The 19,510-nt window shown below is 35.7% G+C and overlaps 2 protein-coding genes across 2 annotated transcripts; one reads left to right on the top strand and one right to left on the bottom strand.

The window, feature by feature from the left end:
- Positions 1-317: 317 nt before the first annotated feature.
- Positions 318-12,098, top strand: LOC110655890 (DEAD-box ATP-dependent RNA helicase 28). Its single transcript, XM_021812374.2, has 19 exons — positions 318-731; positions 812-991; positions 1,077-1,145; positions 1,488-1,594; positions 1,873-1,951; positions 6,027-6,200; positions 6,403-6,551; positions 6,765-6,860; positions 7,344-7,446; positions 7,600-7,662; positions 7,998-8,059; positions 8,191-8,287; positions 9,167-9,285; positions 9,376-9,418; positions 9,593-9,694; positions 10,337-10,435; positions 10,513-10,596; positions 10,823-11,103; positions 11,823-12,098. Exons 1-19 carry the CDS (start codon positions 396-398, stop codon positions 11,836-11,838), a joined length of 2,259 nt encoding a protein of 752 aa, XP_021668066.2. The 5' UTR covers positions 318-395; the 3' UTR covers positions 11,839-12,098.
- A 637-nt stretch (positions 12,099-12,735) lies between these two features.
- Positions 12,736-17,911, bottom strand: LOC110655891 (uncharacterized). Its single transcript, XM_021812375.2, has 2 exons — positions 17,621-17,911; positions 12,736-16,270 (listed from the first exon to the last, which is right to left on the bottom strand). Exon 2 carries the CDS (start codon positions 16,160-16,162, stop codon positions 13,127-13,129), a length of 3,036 nt encoding a protein of 1,011 aa, XP_021668067.2. The 5' UTR covers positions 16,163-16,270; positions 17,621-17,911; the 3' UTR covers positions 12,736-13,126.
- Between the last annotated feature and the right edge of the window lie 1,599 nt (positions 17,912-19,510).

The raw sequence follows: 19,510 nt of genomic DNA, 5'->3' as shown, positions 1-19,510 counted from the left end.
AAAAGAAATAAGTGGATGAACCCCAGAAGGCTGCGTTTTAGCCAATTTTTAATATATTTTAAGCATATAAAAATTACAAATTGATTTTTAATACTAAATCCAATGAGTCTTTAGTGGGATTATTTTTCTTTTATACAATTACATTTAATTAAAATTAATACTTATTAGTCTATTAATATTTGGTTGTCTGTTTTATACTTATATCCAATATATATATATTCAGGAGTAAACACTAAAATAGAGAGATAAATATAATAATATTAAACCTCAAATACGTCCTAAACGACGCCGTGACATCAATCTCCTCCACTTAAACCCTTCTTGATTCCAGCTCAAAACCCTTTTCCATAACAGCAGAAAAACGCCAACTTGTCGTCTTTTTTTCAATCCCTCCCATGGCTAGAAGCTTCTTATTCGAACCTCCTAGCGACGAGGAGCGCGAATTATCCCATCCTGAAGAAGAGGAAGAAGAAGACGACGACGAAGACGAACAAGAAGAAGGGGAAGAAGAAGAAGAAGAAGCAGCAGCAAAGAAGAAACCTTCTAATAGGCATACTCAATCACCATGGGATTTCGCTTCTTACTCCGAGTCCGTTGCGGAAGAACACGCTCGTCGAAGCACCACCTCCGTGGATTACAAGATTTCCAGAGCCCTTCAACATCGCTCCGTTCCTATCACCACTCCCGCCGCCGACGCAGAAGCCGCCTCAGATTCGGAACCAGACAAACAGGTAGCTAAAATTTCTCTTATCTCTTATTTCTTGTTTGAAATGGAAATCCTCATAATAGTAATTTGTTTATTCTTACACAGGAAGATTATAGATCAGAAGAGGATGATGATGGGGTAAGTAATGCCGATGGAAGTAAGTCATTTTTTGCACCTGCAGAAGGAGCTTCCTTCCATGCGAATTCTTTCATGGAGCTCAATCTATCTCGCCCATTGCTTCGGGCTTGTGAGGCTTTAGGTTACACTAAGCCTACTCCAATTCAGGTTTTAGTTTTTCCTTCAATTTCACTTTCTCCTGTAGCGTTTTTCATTTCTTTCAAGGTTATTGAAGTATACTGATTTTCTGTAGGCTGCTTGTATACCACTGGCACTCACTGGCCGTGATATTTGTGGGAGTGCGATTACTGGTTCTGGGAAGGTACATTTTTTATTTTTAAAGTTCAGTTATATTATAACTTTTAATTGGCGCATTTGATTGCTAGTGAGACTTGGGACTTACTTGGTTCATGGAATGCAATAGTGTAGGTTATTCTATTTGCTAATATTTTAAATTTAAATGATACTAATTTAAAAGTATTTATTCTGTATAATAATTATTACATGTTTTAAATTTTCTATAAAATTGCTCTTTCAGGAAATGGTATTCAAAATCTAATTTGAGCTAAATCTAGGGATAGTTATTCTATTCTCCATCATGTTCCATGCAATTTTTTGTGAACCAAACAAAGCCTTAGTTTTTTTTCCCCCTTCAATCTTGCAGACAGCTGCCTTTGCATTACCTACTTTGGAGAGATTACTTTTTCGTCCAAAACGTGTTCAAGCAATACGGGTCCTCATTCTCACACCAACAAGAGAGTTGGCGGTTCAGTGAGTGTTACTTTTACCATGTTGTATAGTATCTTATGTATTTGATAGACCTCATGTTAAGACAGGTACAGGATAAACTATATTTCTCAACTTCTTATTTAAAACATGATTTTATGTAGAAAGACGTTTGTTAAGAAATATGTCTTTCGTTATGAGTTATAATATTTACTTTAACTGGTCTGTTTGTGGTTGGTCCTGTGCTTTTTTTTTTTTTGCATGAGCTTTATCTTATTAAGTAGTTAATCATTGTTCGATTTTATATTACGTGCTTATTGCAGGGTTCACAGTATGATAGAGAAACTTTCTCAGTTTACAGATATTAGATGTTGCTTGATTGTTGGTGGGCTTTCTACAAAGGTCAGCTCATTAATTTAATCTCTTCAATTGCTTAATTCATAAATGCCTGGTTGCATGCGAATCAACATTTGATATTTTCTAGTGTTGCTTCAAGTAATCCCTCTTCAATTCTTCTGTTCCTTGGTCTTCTTGGATTCTACTATATGTAGCTCAGTCCATCTCTTTGGATTCTAAAATTTCTCGTGTTTGGAATTATTGGTTGGTTTGTGGAGTTTATGGATGCAATAGACATGGTTTTAACTCAATTCAACTCAACTAAACTTTTATCCCAAAAATTTAGGGTTGGCTATATGGATTCGCTTTTTCCACTCTAAACGATTTTGTGTTAAATCCTCAGAAATGTGTAATGCTTCTGTGTCATGTTGTACTACTTTCTTCCAAGTCAATTTAGGTCTACCCTTTTTTTTTTTTTCCTTTTTATCCTCTAACCTAATGTGCCCTATTCGTCTAACTGAAGCCTCCGTATGTCTACGCTTCATATGACCAAACCACCTTAATCTCCCTTCTTTCAACTTATTCTCAATTGGCACCACTCCTACCTTTTCTCTAATACTTTTATTACGGATTTTATCTAGTCTAGTATGGCCACTCATCTACCTTAATATTCTCATCTCTTCAACTCTTATCTTAGAGACATACGACACCTTTAGTGCCCAACACTAGGGGTGTGCAAACGGTCGGTTCGGTTATGAACCGAACCGATAAAATCGAAAATCGAAAATAAAAAATTTTAAAAATCGAACCAAACCGATTAATAAGAACCGATTAATTTTAAAAATAAAAAATTATTAATATATATATATATTAATAATTTTTGTTCGGTTTGATTTTTTTTTATTTTTTATGAAAATAACCGAATTGAACCAATTAACCGAAATTATCAAAATTATAAACCGAACCAAACCGATTGAGTTTTAAAATCGAACCGATTGAACCGAATTGACTCGGTTCGGTTCGGTTTTTCGGTTTAAACCGAAAACTGCTCTCCCCTACCCAACACTCACTACCATATAACATGGCCGGTCATATGGCTATACGGTAAAATTTTTCTTTCAACTTATTGGGAATCTTGTGATCACATAAAATTCCCGTGGCACGTCTTCACTTCAACAATCCGGCTTTAATCCTATAACTAACATCCTCCTCACATCCCCCATTTACTTGAAGGACTGAGCCGAGATATTTAAAATGATTACTTTAGGATAGTATCACTCCATCCAAACTAACTCCTTCCTTATCACCAGTTTGGCCTTCATTGAACTTGCAATGCATGTATTCTGTCTTTGTTTTACTTAACTTAAAGCCCTTTGACTCTAGAGTACTTCTCCAAAGTTCTAGCTTTCTATCGACTCTTTCTCGTGTCTCATCTATCATAATAATATCATCCGCAAACATCACGCACCAAGGAATACTCTCTTGTATATGTTTCGTCAATTCATCTAAAACTAATGTAAAAAAGGTAAGGGTTTATAACTAATTCTTGGTGTAATCCAATTGAGATCAGAAAATCTCTTGTTTTCCCTTTCACTGTGCGCACAATAGTAGTTGCTCCTTCATACATATCTTTCAACACTTGTATGTACCTAATAGATATCCTCTTTTGTTCTAACACTTTCCATAAGACATCTCTTGGAATACTATCATAAGCCTTCTCCAAATCAATAAAAACCATGTGTAGATCTTTCTTCACATCTCTGTATTTTTCCATCAAGTATCTAATGAGAAAGATCGCTTTTATAGTTGAACGATCGGGCATGAAGCTAAATTGATTGAGAGAGATAGAAGTATCATGACGTAGTTGATGCTCCACAACTTGGCTCATGAGTTTAATTCCCTTATAGTTTGAGCAACTCTGTATGTCTCCCCTATTTTTAAAAATAGGTACTAAAATACTCCTCCTCTATTCATCAGACATTTTATTTGAGTTTAGAATCTTATTAAATAATTTAGTTAACCATGCCACTCCTATATTTCTCAAACACTTTCATACTTCAATTGGTATTCCATCGGATCCACAGGTTTTACCCACTTTCATTCTCTTAAGTGCTTCATTTACTTATAAAGATCTAATCCTTCTAGTATAATTCATATTTTTTTCTATTGTTCTATAGTCTATATTCATGTCATTACCATTTTGACTATTATTAAAGAGATCATTAAAATAATTTCTCCATCTTTTTTTAATGTTCTCATCTTTCACCAACAATTTTCCTTCTTTATCCTTAATGCACCTAACTTGATTGAGATCTTGACATTTCCTTTCTCTCCTCCTTGTTAATCTATAAATATCTCTCTCTCTCCTTCTTTAGTTTCAAGTTTCTCATATAACTTTTCAAAGGCCTGTGCTCTTGCTTGACTAACTGTTTTTTTGTCTTTCTTTGCTATCTTGTACTGTTAATATGCCTCATTATTATTACATTTAGGTAATTTCTTATACCATTCTCTTTTTCTCTTCACTGCCTTTTGTACCTTCTCATTCTACCACCATCTCTTTTTTGAGGGTGGTTCATATCCTTTAGACTCTCCAAGTACTTTTCTGGCTACTTCTCTAATCTTTGATGGCATCTGTATCCACATATCATTGGCCTCCATATCCAGCTTCCATTCTTCGGAATCGAGAAGCTCATTTTTGAACTTTACTTGCTTTACTCCTTTGAATTCCCATCACTTTGTTCGGGCTATACTATTTCTTCTGACCTTACTTGAATTATTCATAAACTTGACATCGAAGACCACTAACCGATGTTGACTTGTTAAAGCCTCTCTTGGAATGACCTTGCAATCCTTGCATAGAGCTTTATTTGTCTTCTTAGTTAAGAGGAAGTCAGTTTGACTTCTACGTTGTCCACTTTTGAAAGTCACTAAATGTGACTCTCTTTTTATAAAGTAGGTATTTGCTAGTATTAGGTCGTATGCCAAAGCAAAATCCAGGATGCTTTTTCCTTCCTCATTTCGACTGTCAAAACCAAAACCTCTATGAACATTCTCATAACCTTGCCTATCACTTCCTACATGTCCATTCAAATCTCCACAAATGAAAACGTTCTCTTTATTCGGTATGCTTTGCATTAAATCGTTCATATCTTTCCAAAACCTTTGTTTACTCTTACTATTTAGTCCTATTTGTGGGCATAAGCACTAACTATATTTATTGTCTTCTTCTAGTACTAGCTTTACTAGTATAATTCTATCTCCTACTCTTTTCACAGCTATTACAGCGTCTTTCAATGTCCTGTCTAGGATTATGCCCACTCTGTTCTTGTTTCTCTCCTTTTCGGCAAACCACAGTTTGTACACTGAATTATCCACTTCCTTGCTTTTCTCTCCTACCCATTTAGTCTCTTAAATGCAAGCAATATTTACCCTTCTTCTTTCCAAGGTATCCACAAGCTCCATTAATTTTCCTGTAAGTGATCCAACATTTTAAGTACCAACTCTGATCTTCCTCCTATCCTGTTCCTTCCTAATTGGTCTCCTTTTATGATATCTTCTATTGTTTTCTATATTTATCTTGTGTTCTGTTCTACTATCTGTTCCACTATCTATCCTGTGGACTGATTTCTTTACCCACACCCGTCTATGACGTGGGAACCCTTGCTCATTTAGCACTACACCCGGGCGCCGGCGTGCCACGTCGCTTTCAGTGAACGCTCTATACCTTTGCATATTTCTCACTACACTCGGGTTCCGATGTAGCGCGTCGTAAGTAGAGGACGCTTCAACGTTTATATGATTTGAATCCATATCATAAGGTGTGATGAAATTTATACACTGGTTGTCACCTACCGCAACCCTCCTCCTTTATCCGGGCTTGAAACCAACTAAGTGCAAACTATTTAGGCGGAATTAATAGACATGGTTTTGGAAAAGAAAAATTATATGGTACGTGTAAACTTCAAATATGGAGGGCACCTATTTTTGAGAAAGCACAAATGTCTTTTATTTCACCCATTTCCTTGCAAATCAAGGTTCATTTTTATTTATTTTATAGATACTTTTATGCTTCTCTATGTAGATACTTCTATGCTTCTCTATGTCCAACAATAATATAGCATGACGGACATTTTTATTTCAGGTGCAAGAATCTGCCTTGAGATCAATGCCAGATATTGTTGTGGCTACCCCAGGACGAATGATAGATCATTTACGCAATTCTATGTCTGTGGATTTGGATGATCTTGCAGTTTTAATCCTTGATGAAGCAGATCGCCTTCTAGAACTTGGATTTAGTGCTGAAATTCATGAACTGGTACACTTGAACTTTTATTATTTTGCCCATATAATGACATTTATAACTGCAAACAGTAATCTATAACTATACCGTGAAAGTGTGGTTTGTCCACAAAATTTTGACACTATTGATCATTTTTCTTCATAAATGAATTTTAATGTCATTACTAGCCATTTGTACATTCCTTGAGGAGCATTAAGTGCCCTGGGTTTATTGGCAGGTTAAGCTATGTCCCAAAAGGAGGCAGACCATGCTCTTCTCAGCTACAATGACTGAAGAAATTAATGAGCTTATCAAACTTTCTCTGACTAGACCACTGCGTCTCTCAGCTGACCCATCTGCAAAACGACCAGCTACATTGACTGAAGAGTATTAAGTTCCCACTCCCCACCTTCTTTTCTTTATTTTTTTTTTTTCATTATTTTTTCCAGCAGAAGTTATCCTGACTGGATCATGTTGTGCTCCTGTCTTTGAGGTGCATTGTAATTGGGCTGCATTTTGGAATATTTCTAGAGTTAGGCACAGATGCACATTCTCTTAAACTTTTTTCCTTATCTGAAATTATGGCTTTCTCATCTGCAGGGTGGTCAGGGTCCGCAGAATGCGTGAGGTGAATCAGGAGGCTGTTCTTCTTGCCTTGTGTTCAAAAACTTTTACATCTAAAGTGATAATCTTCAGGTTGTTATTTGCTTATTATAGTTTAATTAATATGTTCTTGTATTGAATTCACTACAACTTCTGAATTATAATATCTTATGTGGACTATCCAGATGTTAGGACAGGTCCATCTGAATTAGTATATTTGCTGAGTTGGTATAATGCAATGAAATTAAGTGGATGGTTGTGCTGAAACTTACAAGGAGGGAAATGCTAAAAGTAAAGTAGCTGTGTGAATCTTCTTTTCATTATTGTTTTATAACAAGAGGGAAATGGATTAAAAGAAAGTTAAAAAAAGGGTAAATGGTAATAAGATGTTGCTGAGCATTCTAAAGTTCGGAAGCTCAATGGTCTTAGCAGTAGGACTATCAAAATAAGTCTTGTTCATCAATAACATGCAAAATGAAAGTTTGAGATTTTATATTTTCACATTTTGAGTGCTTCTATCAGTCTTGGAATTTATTGATTATCTGGATCTAATCAATTTGATTTTCCATTGGGCAGTGGTACTAAGCAAGCTGCACATAGGTTGAAGATTTTGTTTGGATTAGCTGGCTTTAAAGCTGCTGAGCTCCATGGAAATCTTACACAAGTCCAGCGTCTTGATGTGAGTAGCTTACCTTGAAAGGTTGTAGCGTGTCTGGGTTCATCATGGAATTAGTTGCAAAAATATTGTCCCATGATGTTAGATAGTGCTTAAGCTTTACTGTTTATTAAGATCCTTATATGGCTTTAAATTGACTAATGGTTTCCTCTGTAGGCTTTGGAACTTTTCAGGAAGCAGCAAGTCGATTTTTTGATTGCTACTGATGTAGCTGCTCGTGTGAGTGGAGATACTATGTGTTATATTCTTATAATTTACTTGCACCTCCATATGCCATTGAATTATTGCTTCTCCATATACACCATTACCTCCTTGCGCCTTTTATGTTTTTATTTGCTATTTAACGGTTTTTTTTGGTGGCTGGGCTTTTAGGGTCAATTACAAGTTATTTCTGAGTTTTGAATAATACAAAAATGTTTTCTCATATCATATGAACTTAAGTCTGTTGCCTCTTTGGCTCATCTCCAATATTTTCCTCTTTATTTTAGGTGTCAGAATTTGGGTAATTTAAGTTGTGTTCATTTCTGTGACATGTTGCTGATCTCCTTTTGTAGGGACTTGACATTATTGGTGTTCAAACAGTTATTAATTATGCATGTCCTCGTGATCTGACAAGGTGAATGCTTTTGATGGTGCTAGATCATGATATATTTCTTTGTTGCTAATTAGAACATTTGTTCTTTACCTTATATTAAAATCTGTACAAGTTGATGTTAGCACCTCCTATTCCTTTGTTTCTCTACACAGCTACGTTCATAGGGTCGGTCGTACGGCAAGAGCTGGTAGAGAAGGTTATGCTGTAACATTTGTGTCAGATAATGATCGTTCTCTTTTAAAAGCCATTGTGAGCCATTTTCTTCCTCCATTTTCTGAGGCTTGTATGTTTAACTTAATTTCTGTAAGAGATAAAGCAACATATTTGTTTTATTTGTGTATTGACTATGGTAAGTTAATAGAGCCACAAATTTAGAATTGCTATTTATCCTAAGCTATTTTGTTGTCTTGAAAAATGTTGTTATTACTTTATTTATGAATAATTAGATTTAATGAGATTGAACACAAACTACATAAATGATGCTGATAATACAGAATATTTTCTTTCTTGGAGTAGCCACTAATGTTGTCAATCCTAAGTCATGATGAGATAACATTTTCATTGCTTTGTATGAAAATATGTTAGTTTTATACAGTGTTCATGGTAGGATTACATAGGTCCTAGAACTTAAGCTGTCTAGGTATTTTGGCTCGTTAGCTGAATTGCATAATTGCATTGCGTCTTAGAGAAACTCTCCTTATTTCTTTATTTGAGAATTGTCATCTTATTGTTACTTTAGAAATCTAAAAATATGCCAACAGCCTGGCTGGCTTGCTGCATATAGATCTCTCTAGGACACTGCGTCTGATTTTGGCAATGCTACATTTTTTTTCTTCTTCAGTTGTTCATTTAATAGATTTTGATATTGGGGGACCATGACCAATCAATCAATGGTGAAGTTAATGTAGAAAGATTCACACAAATTAGAACTCTTATTGTTTTGGCTTGTTTGGGGTTTTGGGTTCTACTATGTTAGTCTAAATGCAGTGATCCTCTAAGAAATTAGCTAAAAAGATTTTAACATGTAAAGTATGACAGGATAATTAATTAGAAACATTCTTCAAATTTCCTTTCCTTTATCTGCATCATCAATTGAGCCTGATATGACTCACTAGGCTCTATAAATAGGCAAAAAGAGCTGGTTCAAAGTTGAAGAGCCGTATTGTTGCAGAGCAATCAATTGCTAAGTGGTCTCAGATAATTGATCAAATGGAAGATCAAGTGGCTGCCATTCTTCAAGAAGAGAGGTTTTGATTGGCATTCATTATCAGAGCTCATTTAACCAAAAATTGATATTCTTTATTTGGACTGAAGTTATAGATGTTGAATTGCTGCAGGGAAGAGAGAGCTTTAAGAAAAGCTGAAATGGAAGCAACAAAGGTACTTGCCCATATGCTCTCTCTGGACAGCTTTTACATTTGATGTCCTTTTCCTGCATTGGCATTTGTGAAGGATAAATAGTAGCTGTAGATTGTCTGCTGCCTATTATAAGTATTTTGCATCATGAAAACTATTATTAAAAAGCAGTGAACGTTAGTTCATGCACTTGTGCAGGCAGAGAATATGATTACGCACAAGGATGAAATTTTTGCACGCCCCAAAAGGACATGGTTTGTAACAGAGAAAGAGAAGAAGCTTGCAGCAAAAGCAGCAAAGGTAGTTTATGTTGCATCACTTCTGTTTTCATTTTCAGTTTTGGTTTATATTCAATTATCAGGCAATTGCGAAAGTAACTAAGTTATGAAAATGCCAGTGATGATTATTCTGACCATTAAAATTGACATTAAAAACAGCCATTTGGAAATCATTCTGGTTATTTTTTATGGTATATTTCTGATTTTTCTGCTAATAATGTAATACAATTATACAAATTTCAATCTTATTTGATCGTTATTTGATTGAAGTGGAAACAATAATCTTGAATATTCTGAACATAAGATGTCCTTTCTTGTGTGAAATTGCTAATGAAATTGTGTTCTATATAATCTATTGGATAATAATATGACTCAGAACATTGGATAAATAAGGTTTATTCTCTAGTTGAAGGTGGTTTTTCATTATATAGGAGTACAGCTATAGGAAGGTAGTTCTTCATTCTATAGGAAGAAATCTTTCCAAGCCACAAGTTCTTCTGTCATTATTCTTGGGTGGAGCAGTAGCTATTTACCATGTACCCATGTTATTTGAAGTGTTGAGTGTTATTTATGATTTAAGCCTTAAAGAATGTTAAATTTAGCAATTCGAATTTGATATTAATTTCTGCACCTAATTACATGTTGCTGTTTATTCATGTGACAGGCATCAAAAGAGAAAGAAAAAGGTTCTGGGAATGAGGTTATGAGTGCCCAACAGGCTGAAGATCTTAAATTGAAGGAAAAGAGGAAGCGTGAGCGGGAGGTATTTTTTTATTTTATTTTATTTAAAACAATTCTTAAGAATTCAGGTAAAATAAATTGTTAATGTCTGTTGGACAGAAAAAATTGCCCCGGAAGAAGCGTCGAAAATTACAAGCAGCCAGAGAGATGTTGGAGGATGAAGATCATATTGAGAAATCAGAAGTACATGTGTTCTCTTCTTCTATTTTCATAATTTATGGATCTATTTAATGTAGTTATGTTACCATAGGTCATTAGTTGGAATATATCAAATTACAGTGTAGATATGCATTACATCTATGTTGACAAAAGAATGTGCATGTGCACCTTCAACTCTTCATCAATCAGTAAGCTAAATGCCTAAACCATTCTTTAGTTACATTTGGTACTTGCATAAAAAATTCTGCAGGGTAATGGAATAAATAAGAAAGAGAAGACTGGGATGTCACTGGTTGACCTGGGTTACCGACGGGCGAAAGCAGTGAAGGCTGTGAAGAGGGCACTAGATGCAGGCAAGATTGTGCAAAAGGCAGGGAAGAAAAAATCGAAGCGTCCTCCTGAAAGAACTCAATCAAGGACTGAAGAGATGCGGGAACTATTCCAAAGTGACATGACCGAGAAAAAGCGGAAGAAAAGCAGTGGTGGAATGGGAAGCAAAAAGTCCAAGAATTCATTTAAGAGCAAATCACGGTATGGGATTAACTTTTTCCCCCCTTTTCCTGTTCTTATTTCATGTTCCAAGGAATTCTATGCTGTTTAGTCAAGAAGAGGATAAAAAACCAAGTTTGATCTTTGGTTAAGCTGTTGCTTAAATCTCTATGGACAGTTTATTATGTGATGTTGATTATCATGGGATTTGACTGCTGACAGAAATATGGTTTTTGATATAATGAGTTTCTGAAAATATCGTATTATGCTTTAGAAGAAAACCAGAATTTCAATGCAGTTAAACCTGCCCTGATCAGTTTCAGTCCCTTAGGTTAAGATTGTCTTAGAATGCCCAATTATAAGGTCGAGTGAAGAGTGTAAGATAATATTGGAAGGTTCTTGATTATGCAACTGTGCCAGGATCTGCTAATTGCTCATGGTTGAACCTGTTTTGCAGATATTTTAAACATAAAACTTGGAAATTTTTGTCATTGTTGCTATAAAAACTATCATATGATAGCAGTCTCCTGATTAACTGGATGTGTTATTATAACCATTGCTATATTGGAGTTAAATTTTTCTATTTGTCTACAACTGAAGATTTTTGGATCTCTATGATTGTCACAAGTAGCTAGCTTAGCCATATCGTGATTATCTTTGTTTATTTTGTTCATAATCCGTGTCAGTATCATCAACCATGTATATTTGCTTCATAAGTATTGGAATGAGTTATTTTACCTGGAGCCATTTTTTTCCTCCAGGTATAAGCGCAGATAGCACTGTCAAGTCTTGTGCTTGAAAAATTTGTATCTACCTCAGTTTGGTTTATGGAAGGTTCATTGCTGATTCCATATCTAAAGAGGAAGAGGCGGTTACTGCAGAGAGAGAAATCAGAGGCAAATTATAGATAATACATCAAGGGAGGTGGGTGGTCATTACCATTATCTGGTGCTGTATCAACTTATTATAAATGTATTCTTTTGGAGTATTGGGATAATTAATTTCTTAATTATATTGTTGACATGCCTTATCCATCAGTCGGGATTCTGGTGAAAGTCTTTTTGCCCAAAAACCTTGGCCCACAAAGCTTTCTTGTTGGTTCCACTGGTTGCCTTTCTTGACCAAATGGGGTTGGACGGTGAACACTATCCATGACATTAATTCGATTGTTTGTTTGGACCATTATGCTCGACTTATCAGACCGCGTTCAATGGTCTGTTTAGCAGTTGACTAAAGAGAGTGTTAAAAATTAATTTAAATTTAAATTTAAATTTAATATATTTTGATTATAAGATTTTTAAAATAATAAAAGTTTTTTTTATAATTTTTAAATATTTGAAATAATAAATTTTTAATTTTTTTTTTTTAGCACTTGAACGTTTTTAATACGAAGTGGGATTCAAGTAATTTTATTAGTAACAATAAAATATTTATTAATTTTTTTTTTGGACAATTACTTAATTCCTCTTCTGCACGCTTCACAACATAGCTACGAAATTAGTGAATACACTAGCAACCTTTCATCATGTTAAGTTGCAAGTGAATATCAAATTGTTAATATGAAAAATAAATTAATAAATTAAAAGGTCCTGGAATGGGGAGTTTGCAGTATCAGATCAGAAAAGATCGGATCATTTGTTTCTGTTCATGAAAAGAAAAGGGGGAAAAAATCAATGATCAAAAATTGGTCGACTATCTTTCATACGACAAATGTTGCTAAAACTAGGCCGAATGGGCAATTAGTCCCTTCAAATTTCTGCGCTATATAAGAAAAAGGATATTACAGCTACATGTACCAAGCTTCTATGACTGCGATGACCTATGAAACACAGAAAAGGAAAATAAAAAGCTGCAACAAATAAAACCTAATTTTTTTTTTCTTCAGCAATTAATCTCATGAATCATATTACATTCATAATTCCCCCATTTTTATTCAGTTCCAACTCTCCCTCGCTGAAGCCAATGGGCCTTGCATACTCTCTAAATTATCTTTGCAATCCTTCAATCAGCTCGATTGGATTTATGAACTTGCAACGGAAGAGCAACTCTGGTGATTAGGACGTGTCTACCTCCATGGAGGCTGTGGATGTTTATATTGTAAAGAGTATGGTTCCCAACCACCGTCAGGTTCCCTCCTTTTCCCACCAACTGCAGAGCTCGAGGAGGGTTGAACGTTGGCCCTCAAATGCTCCTCCATCGACCTACCTTGACCAGTCATGAAAAGTTGCCTCAAACCCCCAGGACCTCCTTCAATTGCAAAACCAGAATTAAGATCAAAGTTAAGCCGTGAAGGCCCTGCACCATTTAAACTTGGTGCACTGGTCATACTCATCATGAATGCAGGTTGGGAGCAAGCAGAAGGAACAGATGTAGAACCCAGAATTTGAGGTACCACAGGGGCTCCTCTTGAATCTACCATGTAAGGGATTGAGGCACCAGATCCATACAAAGCTGAGGAGATGGACATGGTTGGCACTGTTGTCAGTCCATTGTACCCAAAAACAGGAGAATGCGTGTATGACACAGTTGGAATCCCGAGAACACCTCCCATTCTTGTCACATTTGTATCCATTGTATGATCTAGAGGCTTGCCATTTGGCAAGGACAGATTTTGAGGAACAAAATCCTTCCTACCGACTTCCACTCTACTACCCACTTCAACTCTAGCACCCATGATAGAAATAACCGGATCACCTGATTTAAAACCTCCAAAAGCTCTTAAATTTTGGTTGCCAAGATGGAGCCCTTGATCTGAAGAATCATTGTGAAAAAGAGGCCTATCGTTCAAATCAAAATTCCTCAGTGAAGGCTGCATAGATGATGATGAAGAAGCAGGAGATGGGCTGCGATGGCCATTCCGGGGGTGAAACAGCTGCCCTTCCATCCTCAAACCTGATGGTGGAGCATCACCATCATCGCTGACGCGATTTAAATCAAGGTTGGGCCTTTCTGATCTTCTTGGACCCACTTCTACTGAAGATTCTCCAGAATGCATGCCAGACGAGACTGGAATTGGCCTTCCTGAAATTAAGTCTATCACCTTCTCATCTCCATCCTCAGCCACATTCAGATCAATATCAAGGCTGTCCCTTCTCTGTTTTGAATTACTGCCAATTCTCCCAATCTCAAGATTCTTGTCACCATCAGAAGTCTTGCGCGGTGAAGCTGGTCGAAAAGCACTAGTAGCTGCAGACCCTTTCCATCCGAGAATGCCCTCAAACTGCAAAGGTGCTGAAGGAGATCCAGAAGCTGCTGTTGGCCTTGAAGCTGAAACAACTGATACTGGAGTAGAGATGGGATTCAATGGACGATCCATATCATCAGAACAGACTTCTTGATTCAGATCAAAGTCACATAACCCTTTCTCTGTATTAACCCCTGGTTCTGAAGCCACTTCAGTCACCTGTGAGGACTCCAACTCATGTGTACCATTTTCTGCTTCATTTTCCACATTATTGGAACTACTTAAGCGCCCTTCTTCTGTTGGATATGCCTCAGAAGACTGATTTTGTCCAGTTGGAATTTCTTCTAGAGGGACCTCTGCATGTTGGTTGTGCTTCGCATTTATAGAATCTGGGGTACCTGGCTCCCTAACACCACTTTCCATGATTTTCTCTGAAGATGAGCTGCAAGATGGTTCTCTGTAATCTACTACCTCTCTCTCCACTTCTTGTGCAACTTGCCGAGCAACTTCTAGAGCATCAACCATCCCATATTCAAGCTCAGCATCAGATCTCCTCCTGTCAATTGGATCAGGACTCTGGATATCCATCTCTGGTTTAGAGAAATCAGAATCATCTCTTAAATCTTCAGCCCCATCACTGCTTCGCTGCTGATCATCATCCACTGCTACAATGTCTGCCACCAGTGAAAAAGGAGCTCCAACATACTCAGTTTTCTCCAATCTCCTGTCACCGTCAGATGAGTCCTGCAGATTGTCAGAACAATCATCTTTAGCAGAAGAATCGAACATCTGTGCATTACTATGATCTATAGATCCCACATCATCTGTCCCAGCTTTTGGTGGAGATACAGTTGTTCCTGCATCACCAAGTGCAGTACTGTTTGGAAAAGAATCACCCTCTTTGGCATCAACATTGTTTTGAAATGCAGCTTCTGCCAAAACCTCTTTAGCACTGGCAGCATCAGCACTAGAAGAACAAGCTCCAGGTTCCACCTTACTAGAGGGAGAAGCTACCATACCTGAGTTGTCAGAGAAAATTCCAAGCTTCTTTGATGCATCCCACTCCGGCTCATTATTTTGTCCCTTTGGAATGGGAAAACTATGAGTCTCGGTTGAAGCAGTTCCTTCAACATTACCCCTTGAGGACTTTTCCTTCAATTGAGGACTCTCTTCAACAGAGTTTGACATTACAGATGTACTATGAGGATCTGAAGTTCTATCCTCCAGGTTTCCATGAGCTTGAATCTGCACATCTTTATCCCTTTCTGATTGAAGACAATTTGGACTTCTTGATTGCAAATTTCCATCCCTGTCAGGTTCGGCTGTATTATTTTCTACAACAGCATTTCCTTTTGAAAGAGGAACGTCTACAGCAGCATATTCTGCTCTATTGTTCTCACTGGTGAGCACATCAGCATCACGAAATGCCCCTGCACTCTGAACATCATGATGAATTGCATCACTAACCCTAGCATGCTTCCAGCTATCAAACAGTGCCCTTGCTCTATCCTGAACACGAGAGCTACTATGGTCAAGAAGATTGTTGACGGTGATCCAGATCCCAGAAGAAACAGACCTCTCCTTGTCTATTTGCAGTTTTTCCAGTGCTCTTAAAAGTGCAGCAATAGACTCTTCTACAAAAGCATCAGCTGTGTCATTACCAAACTTTTGAGCATCCTTTAACCATCTATCTATAAACCAGAGTCCATCTAATTGAATAAAAAGATCAAGACAATCTTTATTCTCTGTAGCAGCAATTGTGCTTGCAACAGCAGCCCACTGCCTGGTTGCATCACCAACATTCTTCACAATGCAATCTTTTTCTTTCTGCATTACAGCAACCAGCTCGTGCACTCGAGAAAGGGATGTGAGCCCATCTTTCATCTCAGTCAGTGTAAAGAAATCTTCAAGTGTCATAGTGCTTCACATTCCACACCAAGTATTAAATAAGTCCTTGTGGTATAATGATCCCTTTTTTTCCATTGAGAACAGTTAACTTTGAGAATAATATTATTACAGGCTAACCTGCAAGGAGAAATAATAAAACTTCTAATAAAAAGCTCCAGACTGTATGCAGTAGCTGGTTGATAACTTGATATGATAATTTATCTTATAATATGTAAAAATTAAATTAAAAAAAAAAAGATAAGGAAAGAAAAAGAAAGCAGCTAACTACACTAAAAAACAGAACATGAACAAAACTTTGACCAAGAACAAGTAATTGTCAAAAGAGAAATAACATAATCATTGTACATAACTGAGGAAAAAAAGGCAAAAAAATTGAAGCAAAGGCTCAATACTAATGTCCTTATAAACACAAGGATCTATATACATGAATCCAATTCTTAATAAATTCTAAATATGATATCCTACTAGAACGCATAATGACATATTTTAAATCATGCATGGAAACCCATCAACTTGACTACTAGGGGAAATTCTATATAACCATTTGATAAAGCATAACTACGGCAATTTTAGAGTCTTAAAACCAGAAACACAACACCGTTGGCATAAAAATGTGACAGGGAAAATGCACACTTCTTCGTCATTTTCATAAATCACACAGGCAATAAATATTCAAAAGATCTTAAAAACCCTTCAATGACAAGTATACTTAAGTTAAGCTTCAGTTCTGAATATAGAAACCACTAACAAACATATTCAATAGTCAACTCAACTCAACTCAACTCAACTAAGCCTTTATCCAAAAAATTTGGGGATTGAAACGACAAGTATACTTAAGCTAATCACGCCTGGTAACATTAATTGTACACCTGATAGAATATCCAATGAACAAAGATAATGAAAGATACAACTTGCAGGAGTGAAGAAAATGGTAGAATCTAAGGCTAATGATTTACTATTATAATTATGGGACAAATGAATCTCAGTTTTGTAGAGTAGCAATACCAAACTTATCGATAGTTTCACCAATTAAATATCGTTTCAATCTTAAAAGTGCACATAAGAGTCGTGATTAGGGAAAATAAAAATAAAATCAAAATGAGAAAGACTAAATTGAATAAAAAAAACATAAAGTGAACAGAAAATACATAGTCACATAAAAATTGCAAAACCAATCAGCTTAAAACAGAGAATAAAACAACTCTAGACAAAAATAATAGCAATTACCATAAGCAGAGAAGATCGAACCCTAGAACTCAAAAAGCATAAGAAGAAAACCAGAGAAAACCCTAGGTTTGTGGCTCTGTATTATGGTGTCAATTAAATGAGATTTGAGGACTTAATTTAGATTATCACAATTAATGCAGAAAAGTATGTAATTAATAGCTCAAAATCCCAGCAATGGAAATCAACTGATATGAAAATAAATCATAAAAACAGTACCTGCAAGCGTGGTATAGAGTTTACCTTGATAAATTAATACACTGAAATCAAATGAAACCCTAGCAGAGATACAGCTAAAACAGAGAAGACTCCAGTTTCTTCGTGATTATCTCAATCTAGAACTTTCAGTATCTGCAGAAATTCTCTCTTCAGTGACTGAATTTTTAGTTTCTCTTTCTAAAAGCTTCGTTTTCTTCTTTTCTCTCACTTCACAAAACCCCCGCTTTGTTCTCTGTGAACCCTTTTTTTGGAAGGAGAGAGAGAGAGAGAGAGCAACGTTTCTTCTTCGTGCAAAATTTTTTTTTTTTTTAATAAATTTTCCGATTTTTGAATTTTTATATAATTGAAATTTCTGGTCGGTTTTAGTGTGCAATTGGGTAAATGTACGTGTCACGCGTGCAAGAGCCGTTGGCTTGGGGGAAACCTTGTTGTCCGGTCAACCGGTAACAACGGATATTAAAAAATATATATATATTTTTGGAAAAACTGTCAATTTGGAGTATGCTTTTAATATGGATCTTTTTATAATGAGTTTCGCTTGAAGGAGGTTCAGCCGGTCAGGGGATTGGACAAGCTGAAAAGGATAGGAGCACATCGTTTTCTTTCCATGCCAACAGCTTTAGCTGCTTAGCTTCCCATTGGAAAGTTGTACACGTGTGATGCTCGTGTAATGTATTTTATTAAATTAAAAAGGTTTTATAAAAAAAATTATTATTTATTCAATTTCTAATTATAGGGTCAGAGCACTAATTGTTTTTTAATTTAAAATCAGGATCAATTTTCTTGTGTTGAAATTATTTTTTTTGAATAATTTTAAATTTATTTTTCTATCAATATATTTAATATAGTAAAAATTAATTCTCAATTGTTAAAAGAAATAATATAAATATTTTTATAAATATATGATCCTTTTGGTTTTTCTTTTGCCATGAGAATACTTCAAACAATAATATCTTTCTTTTTTTCAACAGTAATTTTCTATTACTAAATAGAAAAATCAACTCTTTAATGATTTATTTTTTAAAAAAAAAAACACTAATATCAAAGAGGCTTAAAGCTTTTTTTGAAAAGTACCGTTGAAACATCTGGATTATCAGCAAAATGCAAATCCCTAACTTTTTGAAAAGTACCATTTACTGCCTCGATTTTTATGCAAATTCCCCAGATCGCAACGCTAAGTTTTAACTAGCATATAGCAATTCAAGTAAGCCATATTGAATGGTGTAAAGGGTTAGAAGGGCCAAAGTCCTGGAGCAATAAAATGTGTGAGGGTGGCATTAAAATGCCAGTTCCCCCAGGTGATGAACACCAAGTGTGTGTGTGTATATATATTCTAAAAACTTGAAAGACTCTTGCATATGCATGTGATAAAAAAGCCAAATAAAGACTGCAAAAAGAACATCTTCAAAGGATCCTAGCTTGGCTCTTGTATGATGCTTTTTTCCTTTTCACGTGGTGAGGTTAAGCTTATGGTAAATTCGATGGTTGCTGCCTCAAGTCTTTGCTGATCATCATATTGCCTTTTATTGCAAGTTTGGTGGGATATGGGGAAGGACCTTCCCAGCACCCCTGTAGTTCTGTAACCCGTTGCTATATGTACTACGTAAGCTTAAGTTTTGGGAGCGAAAATCTTATGACTTTCTCCGAATATTTAAATTTTTTGATTGAGTGTAAGTTTTTTTAATATCAAAATCTCTCAATTTAAAAAATTTAAAATTTGATTTTTAATAATTAAGCATTTTAATATAAATTAGAATGTACTTATATTTATCTACACTGTGTTAGAGATATAAAATTATTTTTGTAAACCTTACTTATCAATTTAAAGTTTTAAATTCAATAATTTTCTGATAAGAACACACAACTATTCACAACTGTCACAATTTCATCCTTGTCTTGAAAGAATTTATTAGA

Source organism: Hevea brasiliensis, chromosome 12 (genome assembly GCF_030052815.1).
Source record: "Hevea brasiliensis isolate MT/VB/25A 57/8 chromosome 12, ASM3005281v1, whole genome shotgun sequence".
Taxonomy (NCBI): Eukaryota; Viridiplantae; Streptophyta; class Magnoliopsida; order Malpighiales; family Euphorbiaceae; genus Hevea; species Hevea brasiliensis.
This window is presented reverse-complemented; position numbering and strand designations above follow the sequence as displayed.